The sequence below is a fragment of the Mustela putorius genome, unplaced genomic scaffold (assembly GCF_011764305.1).
Source record: "Mustela putorius furo isolate JIRA1106 unplaced genomic scaffold, ASM1176430v1.1 tig00003869_pilon_pilon_pilon, whole genome shotgun sequence".
In the NCBI taxonomy this organism is placed as follows: domain Eukaryota; kingdom Metazoa; phylum Chordata; class Mammalia; order Carnivora; family Mustelidae; genus Mustela; species Mustela putorius.
The window spans coordinates 9,402,573-9,421,200 of NW_025422021.1; the positions used below are offsets into that span (position 1 = coordinate 9,402,573).

Consider the following 18,628-nt stretch of genomic DNA (forward strand, 5'->3'; position numbering starts at 1 on the left):
GTAGTAGATATGCAGGAAAAGGAAGTCGCATGCTTAGCGAGCATAAAACAATTTCTGAGCAACAAAAGCATTCCAAGCCTTCCCCCATCACTTTATAGCAAGATCAGAAAGGACAGTAAGGAAGCCTTCTCAAGAGAAACACAATGTTTCCAACATGCAACAGGTTAATTAGGCAGTCAACACAAGCTTCTATCTGTGGAAAATCCCAAAGTGGACAAGAAATCTGCAGTGATTTCTTATTCACCTTTGAAATTCCAAGTGGGATGCTATATACTGGGTTTACAACACATGGCAAACTGGGCTCCTAGGAGGTCTAATGCCTCCTTTTGTGTGTACATAGAGTCCAATCATCTTCATTGCTGTGGGTGACATTTAACAACACAAAATAACTCACCTGCAATAAAAGATTCTTTGTGCATTTCTAAAACACAAACAAAACTGAGCTTTCAAGTGAAATAAAACAAATCCAAGCAAGGCAAGCCAGTGTGGACATTTGGAAACATCTGTTAATGGGACACACACAGCAAGCTGTTGCTCTTAAAGTTAGCCACCACAACCATAGCAGGTCCCACAGCTAGCAATGAAAAAACATTGATCAATTACCACAGAAGTAGATCAATACTATGCATCAGAAGTAAGCCTCTCTTTATCAGACGGCTGAGCATGGATCTCAGCCTTGTGATAGGTGGCATCATAATGATCTTTCTTATTTCTCTTGAAGAAACCACACTATAAGGAAGCAAGGTATTTAGTCAGTTTTACAGTTTTGTGTATAAGAGAGAAACAAAAGAAAAATCTCAGATTGTAATCTGTTTTCTAGTTATGGCTTGTTACAAAGAGACCACTTAGGGATCAACCAATAGCTTGTTACAAAGAGCCCACTTATGGATCAACCAGAAGTGAACAGCCACCAAACCGACCTGATTACCATGGGTCTCTGGTCTGATACTTAAACCGGATGACATTAATTCGCTAATTGGTTTTTCCATCTGTAACCAACATCCAGAGGACAAAAAAAATCATCCTAAAAGGAAAATCATATATCCTTCTGATTATAGCTTTGGGTGGTTTCTTCATGCAGGAGAATATGAACTCTAAAATAGGCAAAAGATTGATTTCTGCAGTTTTTCTGTGACAAAGATGATCTAGACTTAGCATAAATCCAAATAAAATAGATACGACATTTTTCTGCCTTTCACAGGAAGTTTCATGGAACAACTGCTGTGTACTTGAGGACTTTGTATTTGTGGGTAAATCGTAATATAAATTCGAATACACCATCATGAAAGAATGACAGCTGTTATGTTCCCAAATTCTAACACACCAGGTAATCGCTAAATGGTAGGAACCTGTGCTCCTCAGGTTAGGTCACTCTCAATCATCACAGAGATGTAATTCCCCTTTTTACTATAATTTCCTTCATTCAACGAGGGAGGACTTTTTCTATTTTCTTGTTTGTAAGGCTGTAGAACTACCCTTTGGAATCAGCTTGGTCAAGTAAGTCTGCCCTCCTGGAAAACTCTGCTTCCTAGTCTGGCCACTCGTTAAAGTGAAAATCTAGATGTTTTGTACGGCATGGTAACTACGAACTACATGTGGGTATTTCAAAGTTAAATCAAAAACACCTGCATGGCAACAGCCACATGCCAAGTGTTCAGTAGCCACATGTGTCCCGCTGGCTAGTACAGCTTCATAATGGCTCCGTTATCATAGTTTTACCCTTTATCTTGATGTCTACTTGTGACTCCCTCCATCTAATACACAGTGACCACACCCAGCCAACTTGCAGTAACACATGCGGTCGATAGGGAACCAAGTGTCCTTGTCCTGCTTCCAGTCTGGCAGCATTCTTACCATCCACAGGCATGAGCATCCTTGTTGGCAAAATGAAGGTGACTAGACCAGCCTGAAGGAAGGACTTTCCTCTTTACCTCCAAACAAAACCCTCTGCAATATCCTAGTATTTAAAGCAGATAACATCAGGGGTGCCTGGGTGGCTCAGTCATTAAGTGTCTGCCTTCAACCCAGGTCATAATCCCGGGGTCAGGGGATCGAGAGCCTGCTTTTCCCTCTCCCATGACCCCTGCTTGTATTCCCTCTCTCACTGTCTCTCTCTCTCTCTGTGTCAAATAAAGAAATAAAGCACATAACATCAGAATGACTCTGGCTGAAGCGGGGATATTGGCCCTAGCTGCACCACCCTAGCTTAATCTTGGCACCTACGTGGATGTGTAAAACCCGGTTTAATGGCCACTGAACTGGAGTCCTTTATGGCCCTTAAGCTCCATGATTTTAATACATGAAAAGGCATCATTTATCTTGAGAAAGAAGAGTATCAGTAAAGTAATAAAAGTGGTCTTCGTGTAGGGCTCATAGGAGGTTGATTAGGGTTCACTTGTGAGTTCTGGATACCTTAGAGCTACAAACAACCCATGAGATTATCTAGTCCAGTCCACTCACTAAAAATCGAAAGCAAACCAGTGCCCCAGGAAGATGAAATGATTTGCCTAAAATTATAGAGCTTGGGTGTTTTTTAATTCTCACCCCACAGCTATGTCTCATCCTCATTAAAGACTGCCAGTAGGACCTGCTCTGAAGAAGACTATCCTTGTGACCTCCTCCAGAAAGCACACAAAAGCCATCCTCAAATACTAAATTTCAAATTTAGTTTTTGATACAGAATAATTTTCAGAGCATCTCCTATTGCTGGCTGTGCTGACCAGAGTAACCGGCTGCCCGGAGGGGATGTCAGCAGTAAAACTGGCCAGTACCCAATGCAGGGAGGAGTCTTGCAATGCAAGGAAGGAGACAGTCACCAACCTCCAAATCACACATTTGAGGAACACCAGAAAACTCACTCAGACTGGTAAAAGGCAGTTGTTTGGAAAAATAACATACCAAAAAAATCCCCAATATTTGAAAGTGACAGTATCTGAATCTGTCAGTTATACTCTTGGATCCAAGGGAAAGGATAAAGATGGTCTAATCCTAGAGATTGTTGGTAGAGGTTTATAATCATTTAATTCAAAATCCTCTGGACCAGAGAGGTGTGGAAATCTAGAATTTTGGCATTTTAGAAAAGTAATATGTTGCATGCATAAAACTACTCTAACCAAAACATTATTAGTTTCACAGCAGAACCATTAAATAAAGGATAAAGAATACAAATAGCTTCTCTTCACATGTAGTCCAGTTCTGCGGCCAAGTAAGTCATTATGAACTTTCAGCTTTCAGAGTTTTCTGCAATTTGTAGTTGTCGATAAGGGACTATGAACCTTCATTAGTCACTTAGAATAATCCAAACTATGGGTCATAATCTTTGCCAACAAAAGTATGCATCCATCTCATACATACATTTTTATAATATAGACTGTTTATTGGCAGAAATCCAGGAGAAGATACTAATTTTACTTGCAGGACCAAATTCTAATGAAGAATATCCTATTAAACCCGGATCTTGTTTGAGAGATGCAGTGAGGACCCCCTTGCAATGGAGTTACGAATTTCTTGCTTTTCTGTTCCTAATCTAGTTGCAGCTTTCACAAGCCCCCATGGCTACCGTGAACATTTCTTTACAAAAGATGAAATTAACAAGGATACAAGTTCAGATTAATGTGACAGCCAACAATTTGGCTTTGATTCAGAATTTTATATAAAGAAAATGCTGAAGTGGTAACGTTTTTTAAATTGGTATTTGCCAAACTTGCTAAGTTATGTGATAAACACCAAAATTTATTTAAGAAACTCCTTATAATATACAAATACTTTTAAATTTCAGGTATGAGGAAATATACGGGTGTTCATCATAAAATTCTCAAGTTTGCTTCATGTTGGCAAAGTTTCATAATGAAATGTTGAGAAAAGGGAAGCAATACAAAGGAATACACAGATTCTATCAGTGTAAATTCACTCTTTTAAAAAGCAAGAGATAAAAATTAGGTTGTTAGAACTCAAATGCCAAATAGGACTTACCTTCCATAGTATAAATACTAAGAGAGCCAGCATCAGGATCCCAGCGAGGATAGCCACTAGGATAATCCACCACGGTACTCCTGAGTACTGAGCGACGGTCTTGGAGGGAAACACAGTCACACGAATCTATGGGGCATAAAAGCAAGCGCCACTGTAAGGCAAGTGAGAATACCAGGAGTTTATAGTTCCAAGTCTGCTTCCAGACACATTTTGAACAATGCAGCCTGTGGAGGAATGAGATGCCTTTCTGATGTGAGATCTTTTCCCAGAACCTGGAAAATGCTGGACTGTGTTTTGACAAAGTTATTATTAATATTTTTTTTGGTAACTCATCTTTTTTAAACTTTTGTATTGAATCAAAGTAATTGTATAATAAAGCACTTTTTTTCATCTCCAACATTCAACAATCATCAATATACAGCCCATCTTGCTTCATCTGTATAACCTGGCATCTTGTTGAGAACGATCACCTTCGCTTTTCGTTTTCAGTAGTGGAAATAAAGGGGCCATTTTATGTAGAATTAACCTATATTCCTCACTTGGACTTTAAAGTTGTTGTGAAAAATAAAAACAGGGACGGAGCTATAGTGCTGATACCACGGTAACTTCCCCTTAGGATGTCTAATGAAGGACCGTCAGGCACAAGAAGACTTCCTTAAACGGCCTGGTGCATGCTCTCCAACAGTGTATTTGGATAGAGCAGACCCTTTCAGAGGTGACTTCGAGCTGTAAACAGTAGCTGATGAGAAGCCTAAGCTCTAGACATTTGATAGTTGGCAAATATCAATTAAACAGAAGTGGTGTTTATTCAGAAATCTAAAAAGTTGCTTCTGGCAATTTGCAACAACTCGGTTCTGTGCCTTTAGTGGATTTCCATAATTCCAGGAGACTATTTTTCAAAGCTCCTGAAAGACCTGGTGTTTGCTACAAATAGGATTTCATAAGCCAATAGATTAGCGAGCTTCCAGTTTGAAGTTTCTGGTATTTCTGACTTAAGAGAATGTAAAGTGAAGGATAAACAAAAAGTGCGAGCCATTAAGTTCTGAGAAGTGGTTTCAGTCCAGTACTGTTAGTCCCGGATGCTGCCTAAAAAGGCTTCCATGTCTGCCAACATTCTGCTTTGATAAACAAAAAGTCTTCACTAAAATACTTCCTTTTCTACTTATACTAGAAAACAGCCTCTCAACTCATCTGACTTTAGAATATACTCTGAAGAAAGAGAACTGCTTTTCTTGGAACATTTAAGAACGAAGAAGTCCTTTTCAGCCTGCTCTCCTGACTCCAACACCTTTATCAGCTACTGTGTTTCCTGTTATGCTCTCAGTGAGGTTTGGCCCAAACTGGCAGCCAGCCCTACCCCCAGGGAAGGGGTGCCCCGTGGCTCACTTCCCCTCACCACCCTTCGCCCGACAGGCACCCCAGCTTTAAGCTAGAACAACCCTTTCTTGAGATGACGAGGTCTAGCACAGGGGCATCCACGAAATGGGAAGAACAGTGGAAACAGTGATAAAAGAGGGCACTTGGGATCAGTAAGCCTCCCTACTGTGAACCCAAACAAAACCACTAATGAGCCAGCTCCCTATCACTTATTCTGCCTATCTAGTAGAAGGAAGCATAGAGTACGTCCTGGGGGCAAGGGGACAACCTGGAAGGGCCATCCTCATTTTTAAGCCTAAGCTCTGTTAAACCTGGAAGTGGAGAGTAGAGAATGGTCCATGGCAGGGGAATCAGCTTTTATAATCAGACCGCATACCAGAGCCTTTCAAATGGCTGGTAATAGGGAAAATCATTCCTATAAATGGCAGCAATCCAACAGTATGGGGGGGGGGGAGGACTGTGTATGGAAATCCAGCTGGGAGATCTAGCCCCAAGTCTGGCTACCATTCAAACCAGATTTGGGAGCCTTTTAGAACAACTCACTGGGCATCAAAGACAGAGGACTGAAGCCAGGGGCAGAGCCACACACTTAAAGGGCAGACGGGCTCCGCAAACCCAGGCTGGGTGTAAGGCCACACTGTAGTCCACAAAAGGGAGGAAGGCCAGTCAGCCAAGATTTTGTTTCCTGAAACTGTCAACTAAAGTTTTGTTCCTGTAGGATGGTCTTTCTCCAGCAGGGACTGGGAATAAAGGGGGATAGAGCCTCAGCATAGGGTCAGGGGAGCTCTGGGAGGCCTGGTCAGATCTTGCCACAGCAGCTGTTGTTAATGGACAGTGACAGGTTGAGGTGAGTAGCAATTACTCCAACTCCAAAAACAATGGGGGGGGGTGCCTAGATTTAAAATCTAGGCATTTCCATAGGGATGATCTATGCATGTGAACCTCATCCATCATGTGCCCATGAAGGGGAAATGGGGCCAAAGGTCTGCTGATGAGTCAGTGCGATCGTGAGTGAGCAGGGCTTACCCCTCATTCACTTGCTCGCTGCCAGAATCGTTGCCCTGAATCACTCTAACGTCATACCCTCTATTCTTACTGCACATCAGTGTAAGAAATCACTCCGTGAAGGTATTTTCATGTCTTTCACAAAGCTATGTTAAAGACCTCATTCCCTTAGTGAGTGTTCCTCATACCAGAAACTCATCTTATAAAAGGATCCATATCTCAAATTCTCCACATTTAGAGCCAAAAGAAGAAAATCACATTTCCCTAAAGAATGCTGTGTTTTTCACCTACCATATTTTCTCATCTCTGGCATCCAGGAAACAGATACTCTTTCCAACTTCCTTAGGAATGAAGTGGGGGATATAGAAATACAACTAATAAACAATTCGTTCCTCAGCTCAATTCAACAATTATCTCCTGGTTCACCATGAATCATGAAATTCTTAACAGTTCACAAGGCGAATCTTATTACTTTTGCTTCTCTATCATTCATGCAGGGAAGGCACACAGTGTGTCCTTAGTAAGTGCTTATAAACCAGATGGATTTCACTGGTGCTAAAATGTAACCATTTTATCTGGTTTAGTTAGGAGACCAGTTCTATTGGACTTTGTTCTAACAATGTACTAAAATGTTCATATTAAGAAGTGAACACAAAACTCTTAAAATTGTTGGGTTATAAAGGAAACAAAAAGGTTTTTTTTTTTTTTCTTCTCTTTTAAAGCCAGGAGTAGAGTAAGAGCAAGGGGAAGTTTTAATATGAAGACCAAAAGATAAGGCTGAATAACCCCACCTCCTCGCTTCTCTCTCCAAAGAAAGATGATCTTTGGGCTGGAAAGGACAGAGGAACCAAGATAAAGACAGAACTGAAACCCCAAATAAGTGAGGGAATAAGAAAGGAAAGCACTGTAACACTTGAATCAAGCTTAAATCTTTAGGCCCAGAAAAAGTACACTTTAAAATACTGAAGAAACCTATAGGGAGAACATGGGAGCTGTTGTCACTCAGAAATCAGTCAAGAGAAGAGGTGCCAGAAGACTAGAGGCAAGAAAATGTCTCTCTCTTCAAAATAAATGCACTCTAGATACAAGACATTGATCCACTCACGTACCTACCAATTATTAAACCAAGGAGGATCACAGCAGGGATCCCAACTCCCATGAGCAGGCATGAGTTCTCCAAGCCCCAACATGAAAGGCCCAAGAGAGCCTCACTTTCCTGTGTGACCCAGCCGCTAGACTGGTTACCAGCACCCCCGTTCCATCATCTTCCAGCCAACAAGAGCACCCGAGGAGGACTTAGGAGCCCACCGTCTGGTCTCCCCTCCACATGTCTGCCAGTAATGTGACCTTGAAGGAGAGATAACCTTCCTTGGATTGTTTTCTCATCTGAATTTGAGATCTGGGGACTTACAGAGTTAAGAACAGGAGCCCTGAAACCAGATGGGTTTACAGGTTTCCATACAGGACCGCACTGGCATCTCCCGCTGTGCCTGCTTCCTTTTTTGGAAAATGAGTCCATCTACCTCGTCATTCTGAGGTTTACAGGACTACACACAGATAAAAAGTCCAGTAAACTGCAGACCTTTTATTAAGGTGCTATTAATGTCTGTCCCTTCCTGTCCCTTCCCTCTCGAGAGTGTGGTGTTCTTCCAACTCTTAAATACCCAGTGATTCTCCAGGTTGTCGGTTTCAAGTTACAGAATGCTATGACCACTGCCTAGGTCAGAGGGGAAGAGAAGAGCTTCTCAGGGAGGCTCTGGCTTGGGTGACGATCCCTTATGATGCCTTATTGGTAAGAGGCGGGGAGGTGGGCTGGAGTAGCAGGCAGAGAGCATCTAAGGCTAGGGTAACCAGATGTATGGTTAAGTCTGGAACGGTCCTGATTTTTTAACCCTTGTCCCAGCATCCCGCCCAGGTTAGCATTTGCTCCAGACAAATGTCTTCAGGTGTGAATAATATACTTGAACAGCCAGGGATCGCTGTCTTCAGAAGCCAGTGCTCAGGAGGCTCACTGCGCTTTCGGCCGGCTCAATGTCCGAAGCCAGAACCCGTCCATAGGCACATCAGGAGATCAGCTGGAGAATAGTAAGTGACCACCTTTCTCTCCATTCAGTCTCTTTTACAAAACATTCTGGCACATGACATGCAGGCATTAGATCTCAAGAGCATGACACAAGGCCCTTTGGGCTCCACAGCCCCTCCCCCCAAACAAGGAACCCTTCCCAGTGTGCCCCCCCCCCACTGCTCCCAGTTCTGTTCAGTATTTTCTAAACTGCCTGGATGAGGACAGAGAAGCTGTGCTTCCCAGCTTTGAAAATGATAAAGCTGGCAGCAGAAGAAAGCTCAGAGAGGTCAAATGGTCAAGACTCATCACTACTTTGTGAACTGAAACAATGGGCCACAAACAATCCACCTAAAATGTGAGGTTTACATTTAAAGGCATGCATTTAGAATTTTTAAAAAATTGGTCAAGGATGGGATATGGGAGCTATCTCTTGACAACACATCCTGTTGAAAACACTTGCAAATTTCAGCAGAACAGAAACACAGCTGCTGGAAGTACAAACACAATCTCCTGTGTACACTGGAAAAACCCAGTCTTAGGCTGACTGAGAGCAGTGTGGGGCCACTGTGTCTGGAGGGAAGGACCTCAGGGCGAGCCAAACTAGGCAGATCATGCATCCGTGCTCTGCCCACCCAGGAGTAACACTGCCCGACTAGGGCCAGCCCAGGAAGGAAAGCACCTGGCCTGACGGGTACCTGAAAGGCTGGAGGCTTTGCTCTGAACAGAATGAGAGACCCATCCCAGGGCCATGCCAGTTTCCTTCCGTTATTCCAAAGGCTATTATGTGGCTGAGAATGAGGACTTATTTGGGACTTATCCCAAGGGGCATAACCAGGGACTGACTTTGTAAGATTCAAGCCTGGGTTCATATAGGAAGAGATCTTTTCTACTAACTATAGCTGGCCACACATGCCATGAGCCTGCTGGGCTCTGAGCTGTGTGAAGGTGGGGAAGCCGCTCACCTGAGTGCCTGCGTTTGGCAGCTTGATGTTCTCGGCGGCGGCGGCCACATCGATGGAAGCCCGCACGAGAATGTCCAAGTAGTTCATTTTGGAATATTCCTGTTCGGAGACAAAGTTAGCAAATGCGTCAAGGAAGTGAGAAACGTTCTACGAGATGGCCAATGATTTCCAGGGGACAGCCTCGTGGCAGGGCCGAACCTCTAGAAACGTGCTGTTCCATAACCTTGAGCGCAGAACAACAGAAGCCTTGCTGTCCAGCCCTCGCAGCGGGCAGCTGATGTTCACGCAGTTCACGTTCGTGCTGCAGTTCTGGAGAGAAAAGGATGGTAGTTAAAACCCAACAGACTGGGGGCCCAGGGGGCTCAGTCGTTAAGTGCCTGACTTCGGCTCAGGTCATGATCCCAGGGGTTCTGGGATCGAGCCCTGCCTCGGGCTCCCTGCTTACCAGGGAGACTGCTTCTCCCTCTCCCACTCCCCCTGCTTGTGTTCCCTCTCTTGCTGTGTCTCTGTCAAATAAATAAAAATCTTTAAAAATTAAAATAAAACAAAAAATTAAAATAAAAAAAAATCCAACAGTGTTGGCAGGGGAAGACCTTCCTGCCACCATCTTGTCCAATTGAGTCACGGCTATTGAAAAATACTTACAAGGGTTTGATATTTTCTTTCAGCAAATAACGAAAATTTTCGGCTATCATCTATCTGTTTTTCAGCAATTTCCCGTTTCCTTCTTGAGTTGTGAGACTCCTGAAAAGAAATTATATCCAAAACAGTTCTACTGAATGTAACGGTCACCACTGCCTAGACCTCTTGGGCACCTCTCCCAAATGATGCCAAATTCACATCATCAACAATTAATATCTCCCCATCTCCTGTCACCAAAGCCACAGAAATAAGTGTAAAATCTACAAATGTTTCAATCTCCTTGCAAGTTCATTGACTGAAGTAGTTTATTATTTTCACTCTGACTTTTAAAACTCAGGCGAGGAGAAAGCACACTTTCTTTGCTCTTCTGTCTCCTCACCAAACTGAGCAGCCTGAGATCAGGCATCAAGTCTCATCCCTATGTCCCTAGCGCCCAGCTTGGTAACTGACGCATGGTAAAAAGTCAGCACATCTTGAATAAATAAATGACACCGACAAACAGAAAAAAGCAAAAGAACTGGTATGTGACTTATTCAAAGTAGAAAACTAATCCACTAAGGAGTTTTAAGATAGCATTTTCCTTAAGATGGATTAAGAATCATGGACCATCTTGTTTTTCAGTTGATGAACAGAAGATCCTTCTAGAAGCTGCCAACAGTGAACACAGAGCACACCATCACTTAAACAGAGGAGCTCCCTCACTGCGATCTACTGAAAGTCAGCCCTCAACACGAGGATTAAAACCAGAAGAGAAGAAACAGACACACGGTAATTAAGCAGATGGTCACACTGGAGCGTATGATAAACCAGGACTGTCAGCGTGCAGCAGCACATGCAGTTACGAGTATAGGCTTTGAAAACAAAGCAGAGCTCGGATGCAGAATCAGCCTCATAACTGCTGAGGGAGTCTTAAAACATTAATCTCTCTGAATCTCTCTTCTCTCATCTGTGAAATGGTAGGGATAAGAAAAAATACCTCAAAGAACTATCAAGGGGATGAAATGAGAAAAAGCAAATAAAATGTTTATTTTAGCATAGTGCCTGAGGCACAATCAACACTTATAAATATTTACTATTTTAAAAAATAAGAACGAGGGACACCTGGGTGGCTCAGTCAGTAAAGCATCTGCCTTTGGCTCAGGTCATGATCCTGGGGCCCTGGGATCGAGCCCCATGTTGGCTCCCTGCTCAGCGGGCAGTGTGCTTCTCCTGCTCTCTCTGTGTACTTGCTCTCTCTCTCCCTCTCATAAATAAATCTTTTTTAAAAAATAAATAAGAATGAAAGCTTTGAAGGTCTCTTGCTAACGTGCCAATCTCTTCTATAATGAGTTTGGTTCTATGGGGGGGTGAACACTGACTGGCCCACCCCAGACGCATATCCCAGTTCTGTTTATAGGTTATACTGGGTCCAAAACTTCAGAAAACATCATTTCCTTCAACAAGCCCTGGGTCAGACTGATGTGCCATCATGGCAGCTGATCAGCAGAAATCCTCAGCCTGACTTGGTTATTCAACTATGACAGAAGATGTGACACCAGAGAAGTCAGCACACCACTATGTCACTTTTCCTCGGGAAATTAAGGATGTTCCCCCACAGAAGTTCGCTTTCCTTATATGTGCTACAGAGATGCAGGGTAAATCGATGTACCTTGAGGTTCAGGAAGTTTATTTCACTTCGTGGCTCACAAGCGATCTTTTCCAATCCTTTGGATTCTACTTTCACCAAATAAAGCAACCATTTGCCGTTGCTAATTTCTTTTGGCCACTGGATGTTCAAGGTTGCCGTGCCAAGGTTTTTAAGAGGTTTCCCCAAGTTAATTACCTGTAAGAAAATAACACGTATTATATCCCCGTGTAAGTCTCTCAATCTAAAATTAAATAGCCACTCCTGCAGCCAGGGAGAAAAAGCATGACCCTACGATGAAAAGTACAGGCTCCAGAGCTGGACTGCAGAGAGCCCGGCGCCCACAGCAGAGATGCAGGCCTAGGAAAGGTCAGAGATGGAGGACTGCTCCTTCAACCCGGCAACTCCTGTGAGCAAGAGAATCTGCTCCCGACCCGGAAGGTGGCGGGGTCTACGAGTCGTTCTATAACCTCCTGGGCCCTGTAGAGGAGTGTGGCCTGTGGCAGCCCGCCAGCAATCTGCTTCTAGGAAGCCCCTCCTTATGCCAAAATGAAGTCACCTCAGTCCGCTACCACAAGGGAGGGCAGGGGACGGTGGTTGGGTAGCAACTGAGAGTGGGAATAAAACTATTACAAAGGCCATGAATCCGGATTCAAGCCGGGAACAGAGCAGCTTCCTAGGCAGAAGCCAAATGAGGAGTGAGCTCTGTGTGTGGGGCAGGACCGCTGTGGCACCCAGGGCCACCGGTGGCAGCCACACCCATGCAGGCGTCCTCACCTCTGCCACCACCACCTATCCCAGCTGTGTCTACAATGCTGAGAGACACCCCAAGCAGAACTCAGCCCCCCATCCTGCTGGAGTCAGGGGTGGGTGCATTCTTGCCATCTCAGACACAGCCACTGGGCTGTCTTGGCTGATTTGAGCCACGCAGACCCAAACCCACAGATGAGTCACAAGCCCCCTCCGCACCATGCCCTCATGTTCACCCAACTGGACTGAGAGTCACTGTGATTCTTGCTTAGAAATGCTTCCTCACCGGCACCGGGCTTGTAAAATGTGAAGGAACATTAACCATACGCCGTAAGAGAGAGGACCTCACAACGGAAGAAAGAAATCCCAACACAGTCTAAAGCCAGATATCAACTATTTTGAGATTTGTGTGTTACAGACAGACTCTGGGGAGAGAGAGGGGCGGGGTATTCCTTTGTCCCTACATCGCTTATACACAAAAACTAAACTGGATTTTGAACAAGTCCCATGTCGAATGATAGTTGTGTTCTCCATTCTGAAGGACAAAACTTCTACTGTAAGCCGGTATGTGATATAAACATTGGTGAACTCACTTTTAACTGAGGATTTATCATGCTTATTTTTATTAATGTTGCTATTACATATTAAAGCTACATATCCACATTTACTAAAATTACATTACATATATTAACATATACAGTAGATGTTCGCCTTTGATATATAGAATAAAAAAGACTAACTGCTGAAACTTACCCTGAACTCATACTCTATTAAACTTCCCACCTCGTCTTCAGACTTCATTGCTTGCTCACCAACAACTGTACCTCCAAAATACACCTGGGAAGGTTTGGCAACTCTGTTAAATTAAAAAACACCAGTTTTAGTGAGGATTGTAAACGGTTCTTTTAAACACTGATTTGTTACGCTAAACACAAACACTTACCCAGAGACCGATAAAAGCAGTTCAATAACCACTTTTGCTGTAGCTGTAATTGAAGCCAAATTATCTTGATTGCTTGTTCTGAAAATGAAAAGGAAACAATAGGGTTTCATTTTAACAGTCAGTTTTCTCATTACAATTACACTCCTTTTATGAGTCAGAAGCACAGCCAATTCATTGACGGGCTGCGTTTTCATGAAATAATTCTGAATGGAAAGGTTGAAGCAATTCTTACGTTTCCAGCTTCAGATTAATATCCAGATCCGTGGTGTCAAAGGTAACCTCGGTTGTGCTTAAAATCAAATAGAAAGTCACCTGAAAAACAGAAACAGGCATTAACACAGACCAAGCGTGTTGACCCTGTAATGGCACCCGACACGGCACGGTGTGGGATGGGAAGGCATCACCTACACTGGAATTTCTTTTGAAAGGATTTCCAAGCTCACAGTCCGCTTGTGAGCCATTTTGATTGGCAACACAACTCAGCTGCTTCTCCTGTAACAGAAAAACAGATTACCCTCCGATTGCTTGCCCCCCTCCAAAAGCCTGAATCCCCCCCATCCCCCGGGCTGGCTTGTTTGCTCCCAGCGGCTGTGAAACCACTTACAGGGAAAGCCCGCAGTTCTCGGTATGCTGAGTAAGTCAGAGTGTCGGGGAAAGTGGCCACAAGCTTTGCTTCGTGAGCGTCGTCTCCGTCTTTTGCAGGGTCTCTCGGATCGGAAGGGCTGTTGGTCACGGTTATTTCCAAAGCAATGTCCTTCTGGTCTTTTAGAACTAGTTCTGGTACACCTTTTTGACTACAAAACACACACACATACGCACAAAAACAAAAATGACAAAGACCTCAGGATGTTTTCAGTAACCCAGTGCAAAGCCAGTCATTTTTGCCAGGATGACAGAGTGACTCTTACATTGGTAAGTAAGAAAATTTGTCTTGATTTCCTTCTCGGGTACAAAACTTGTATTCTAGTTTAAGGTTGCTGTTACATACATTGTCGTCTCCACATCCCTCTTTTAAGAAGTGCACCTGTAGGAGAACAAAACCATTGTTGTTTTGTGTTGGAGATTAATTATTTTTAATTTTTTAATGTAAATTCAAATTAAGTGACATATAATGTATTATTTGTCTCAGAAGTACAGGTCTGTGATTCATCAGTCTTACAGAACACCCAGTGCTCCTTACATCACGTGCCTTCCTTAATGTCCCTCACCCAGTTACTCGATCCCTCCACCCACTACCCCTCCAGCAACTGTCAGTTTGTTTTTGAAGATTAGAGTCTCTTAGGATTTGTCTCTCTCTGGTGAAAACAAAACCATCACAATTCTTGCCGTTGGGGACTGGGACAGTGACTGGCTGTTTCCATATACCCCTGTCCCTGTGCAAAAATTACCACAGCAGAAGCTTCAAAAATACTCAGCCGTGCAGCCAGTGCCTTTAAGGGAATTGTCTTTTAACTCTGTCCTTGAACAGAGCAGTGCTGTAAGAACACGCTGACCAGGCCCCCGAGGTGTAGTGACGAGCGTGAGCCCCACAGCCACACAGCTCCGCCTTCCAAACCCGGCTCTGCCGCGCACTTAGCCGTGGGGCTCTGGGCAAGTCACCTAACCTTTCAGACTCCAAGGGACGTCCCTGGTGATATGCGGATGCCACCAGCCGACTTTATAGGGATAATGTAAGAAGTGCCAGTAGTAGTGATGATGCTACCTAACATGTGTGATTACTTATTTTAACTCCTTTAATCCTCACAACAGACCATGAGGATACGGTTATGGGCTCTGTTGAACAGAAGAGGAAACAGTCTAAGGTGAAGAAAACAAACGGCACAGCGCTAATGGGTGCTTCACAATCACACTGATCAATAAATAGCTGCTTGCTATTTATGTTCCTTGCTTGTTGTGTTCAACATGACTACAGAGCTGGGAACACCCACAAGAAACAGTCATGTGAGAAGCAGTAACATCTAAAGTCTATGAAAAAGTATGTAAAAGTACAAGGAACTACACTTTGTGACGATAAAGACAGTGTGCAGACTGAGGAGCCATGTCCTAGGCCTGAAGCAGTAAGTACTCGCTTCTGAGAGGCTTTGTCGGGGGCCATCAGAACCAAAAGCCACAGAGTAGACACTCTGGCACCAGCTGGATTTTGACGGCAGGTACACAATGCCAAATCCAGACACCACAGCTCCCCCACCCTTTCTCATGCCTCAGCCACCTTAAATACCAGCAAATAGGTCCCCCTCCCCCGTAGGAGGCATACAGCAGGGCATGTCACAGAAATGGTCTTCCTAAGACTACACAGGCTACATTAGCCACGAAGTGACTATTTCATGGCCTTGTTGAATTTCATATTCCTTGATTTTAACATCTGGACTAACAAGTTTATTTTCTACATTTTAATGTTCTCAATGGTAAAATGCACTGTATTTTTCTCCATACGGCCACAGGAGAAACTGGATGTGAGAATGAGTTCTGCCAGTTATAGTCGCAGTAAGCCGCAGCAGCCAGAAGTCATTAAGAACAATACTCTGGCTCCAAACTGTAGTCCACATGTTTCTATATTCACTGTTAAGTTGGGAAACCAATCTGAAACAAACTTTGCATATATTAAAAAGCTTACTTGATACAAAGGAATGGACTTTAAAAACGCAAACCACTAGTCAGTCCTCCCCCTTCAAAGACACATGATGGAGCAGCGTAATACAGCAGAAGCTTTGGCAACACCCAAGTCAGAAAACTTACATCTCTGTGAACCGTCTTGGGTTCGTTTGAATTCAGAATGGGAAGAACTTCCGGAAGCGAATTCACTCTCCTCCGCGTGTTTGGCTCTTGGATCTCTACCGAAGCGCTTATGGGAATGGGACGCAGTTTATCTCGGATATTTTCCTGAAAAGTGTGCAGAGTATGGTATCAACACTCCTGGGGAGCTCCCAACAGTCCTGAATGAGAGGTCGCTGGTGTCAGGCTCAGAGATCTCCCTAGGCCACCACAGAACCCAGCTCAGTCCCCTGTAACGACCGGCCTGAGCAGGGCCGCCCTCACCTGGAGCCAGAGGGTCTCCTCCATGCACGCCTTCTGCTTCTGCCTGGTCAAAGTGAGCTCTTCAGTATACTTGGCCTCAGAGCCTTGGTTTCGAAAGTGAACTCTTGATGACAGTCCAGATTTCCTTCTCTCCTTTTCAGCCTCGAGCGTGCCCAAAATGGCTAGATACAATGAACAAAAGCCTCTGAACTCAGAGTATATCCACATACAGTTCAGCTATAAGGACAGTGAGTTCCCTTCGATGTTATTTTAATCCCTCATAGAATATGTCTCCCACTGCCCTTCTTGCTGATCACATTTCCCGGTAATGTACATTTTGCCTACGTTACGGCCTTTCAGATCAAGCGGTCCTTTCCTGCCCGCTGGTGTCAAGAGTTTGTGAGGTTAAATTTCCATTGGGCCACCTGGGGGAGCCCAAGAATAAGTCAGAACCTCTGAGCGGCATCCAAGGATTTCTGGCTCTACATCAGGTACTCAGAGCACTAAAGAGAACGGACACGCGGCACTCCTGAAAGGCCTGCACTGACTCGCATCCAGCAGGCTGTCCCTGACGGGGCCCCACACCTGGAGAGCAGTGGCAGCTTCTCCTCGCATCTGCTGGGCACTAAGAACCTCAAGCTCCAGCCAGACCTACTTAACCAGAATCTGCATTTTAACAGGACCATCAGGTGGGTCTTAGACCCATTAAAGTTTAAGAAGCACAGATAACGGACAGGTGTCTGAAACGGGAATAATACATACGAGAGATAGAGAAGTCTTTTGACAACAGGCGGAGACTTCTCACTTTAAAGAACTGAAAGGTAAAACATATTCCTTTTCAAGACTAGAGGATCCATTTGCCAGCTGCCATGTCTCCCACACCAAAGTTTCTGACCTCCAAAGGCCTAGAAGACACCTCCTGTTCTTGATTACTTCTACTAATGGAGCTCGGAGGCAAGCCAGGATTTGGATGATCAAAATCTCATTTCTTGGCTTTAGAATGCATTCTTTGCTGGATGGAGTTACTATGTTTCTTTATGGGGTAACATCTAAATTACTGACATTCATTCATCAATCACTCACTAACCACTAGAAGGGGAAGTAAACCAAAGTGCGTATAGGGTCAGAGAAGACAGCTACAAGGGGAAAAAAAAAAATCTTCTCCAGAAAACACAGAAAATGAACCACCCATATTCTAATATTCACGGTGGAGTTCAAAAGAGGCCTTAAAGAGCATCTATTTTAACACCCTCTTCTTGCAGATGAGGAATGGATGCCCACAGAGCTAGAGCCCTGGCCCAGAGTCACACAGCGAGGGACAGGGGCGGCACCAGCTTCAAAGTCTGTCACAAACACATAAGACAACTGCTTTACGAAGCCTCTTTGGATGTCCAGGTTTCCACTTCCTCCGGGCCTCTGCTTGGGTCACTCTCTTCCTCCGCCAGCAGGGCCCTGGCCCTCTCTACCTGCCCCCGACTGCCTAACTCACTCCTCCTTCAGATCCCAGTGTAGACATCACTTCCTCAGGGGCTTGGAAGCCGCTGACTTCTCCGGAGGGGATCGGACAGTATTCTACTTCCCCACTCACTACACTTAGCCACTGGGACTGCCCGACCATCTTCCCCAGGCAAAGGTGTGGACGGGGACCCCATCAGTCTGCTCGCCACCGTGTTCCCCGGCAACGGGACAACGCCTGCCATAAGTATGATTTTAGAACAGCTGAATGGAAGTGGGAGGGATTGCACCACACCCACATACCCACCCGTGCACGGAGAGACATGCACACAGACCACAGAATGTTACCCTTACGCCAAAACAACAGCTACAGCAAGACCAAAATTTAGAAACACTGACAGTTTCAGTAGTAATTTCTGCCAAATGGAATGTGCCTCCATTTTAGCCTTGTAGCCTTGACATCATCCATTTATCAATGACCTGTTAACTCCACAGTGAACCCGACCAAGGCTCAGTGCTGAGTGCCCCTCATGGCAAAAGCAGGGGAGGGTGTGGGTGTGTTAAAACCGTTTATCTACCAAGCCCACTCTAACCTTCCCTGACCCCCCCCCCACAGTTCACGTTATCTTAAAATCCTTGCAGGCTGCCTTTGCTGACCTTTCAAGGGGCAAACCAGAATACTCATTAAGGCTCAATTATAAATATCTGTCTGTAGGCAACACCACAACCAAGGACCACCGAGTTAAAAGGGCCTGATCAAACAGTAAGCTCACATTCTCAGACACCGGGAACGGATTTTAGATGGATTCACTTATGCA

General features: G+C 44.4%; 1 protein-coding gene across 2 annotated transcripts in view; it reads right to left on the bottom strand.

Moving 5' to 3' along the window:
• ITGA6 (integrin subunit alpha 6) overlaps window positions 1-18,628 on the bottom strand; it is a 77,529-nt gene that overhangs the window by 3,573 nt on the left and 55,328 nt on the right. Inside the window, exons 13-26 of one of the 2 annotated variants that reach the window (XM_045066566.1) lie at window positions 16,377-16,537; window positions 16,077-16,220; window positions 14,249-14,364; window positions 13,945-14,134; window positions 13,749-13,832; window positions 13,573-13,652; window positions 13,341-13,418; window positions 13,151-13,253; window positions 11,672-11,845; window positions 10,027-10,125; window positions 9,580-9,690; window positions 9,382-9,480; window positions 3,973-4,098; window positions 604-729 (exon numbers count right to left, since the gene is read on the bottom strand). In XM_045066566.1, the coding sequence (XP_044922501.1) occupies window positions 622-729; window positions 3,973-4,098; window positions 9,382-9,480; window positions 9,580-9,690; window positions 10,027-10,125; window positions 11,672-11,845; window positions 13,151-13,253; window positions 13,341-13,418; window positions 13,573-13,652; window positions 13,749-13,832; window positions 13,945-14,134; window positions 14,249-14,364; window positions 16,077-16,220; window positions 16,377-16,537 (1,673 nt within the window). In that variant the 3' untranslated portion in view covers window positions 604-621. The remainder of the gene's footprint in view (window positions 1-603; window positions 730-3,972; window positions 4,099-9,381; window positions 9,481-9,579; window positions 9,691-10,026; window positions 10,126-11,671; window positions 11,846-13,150; window positions 13,254-13,340; window positions 13,419-13,572; window positions 13,653-13,748; window positions 13,833-13,944; window positions 14,135-14,248; window positions 14,365-16,076; window positions 16,221-16,376; window positions 16,538-18,628) is intronic. The other variant, XM_045066567.1, reaches the window with a different exon arrangement.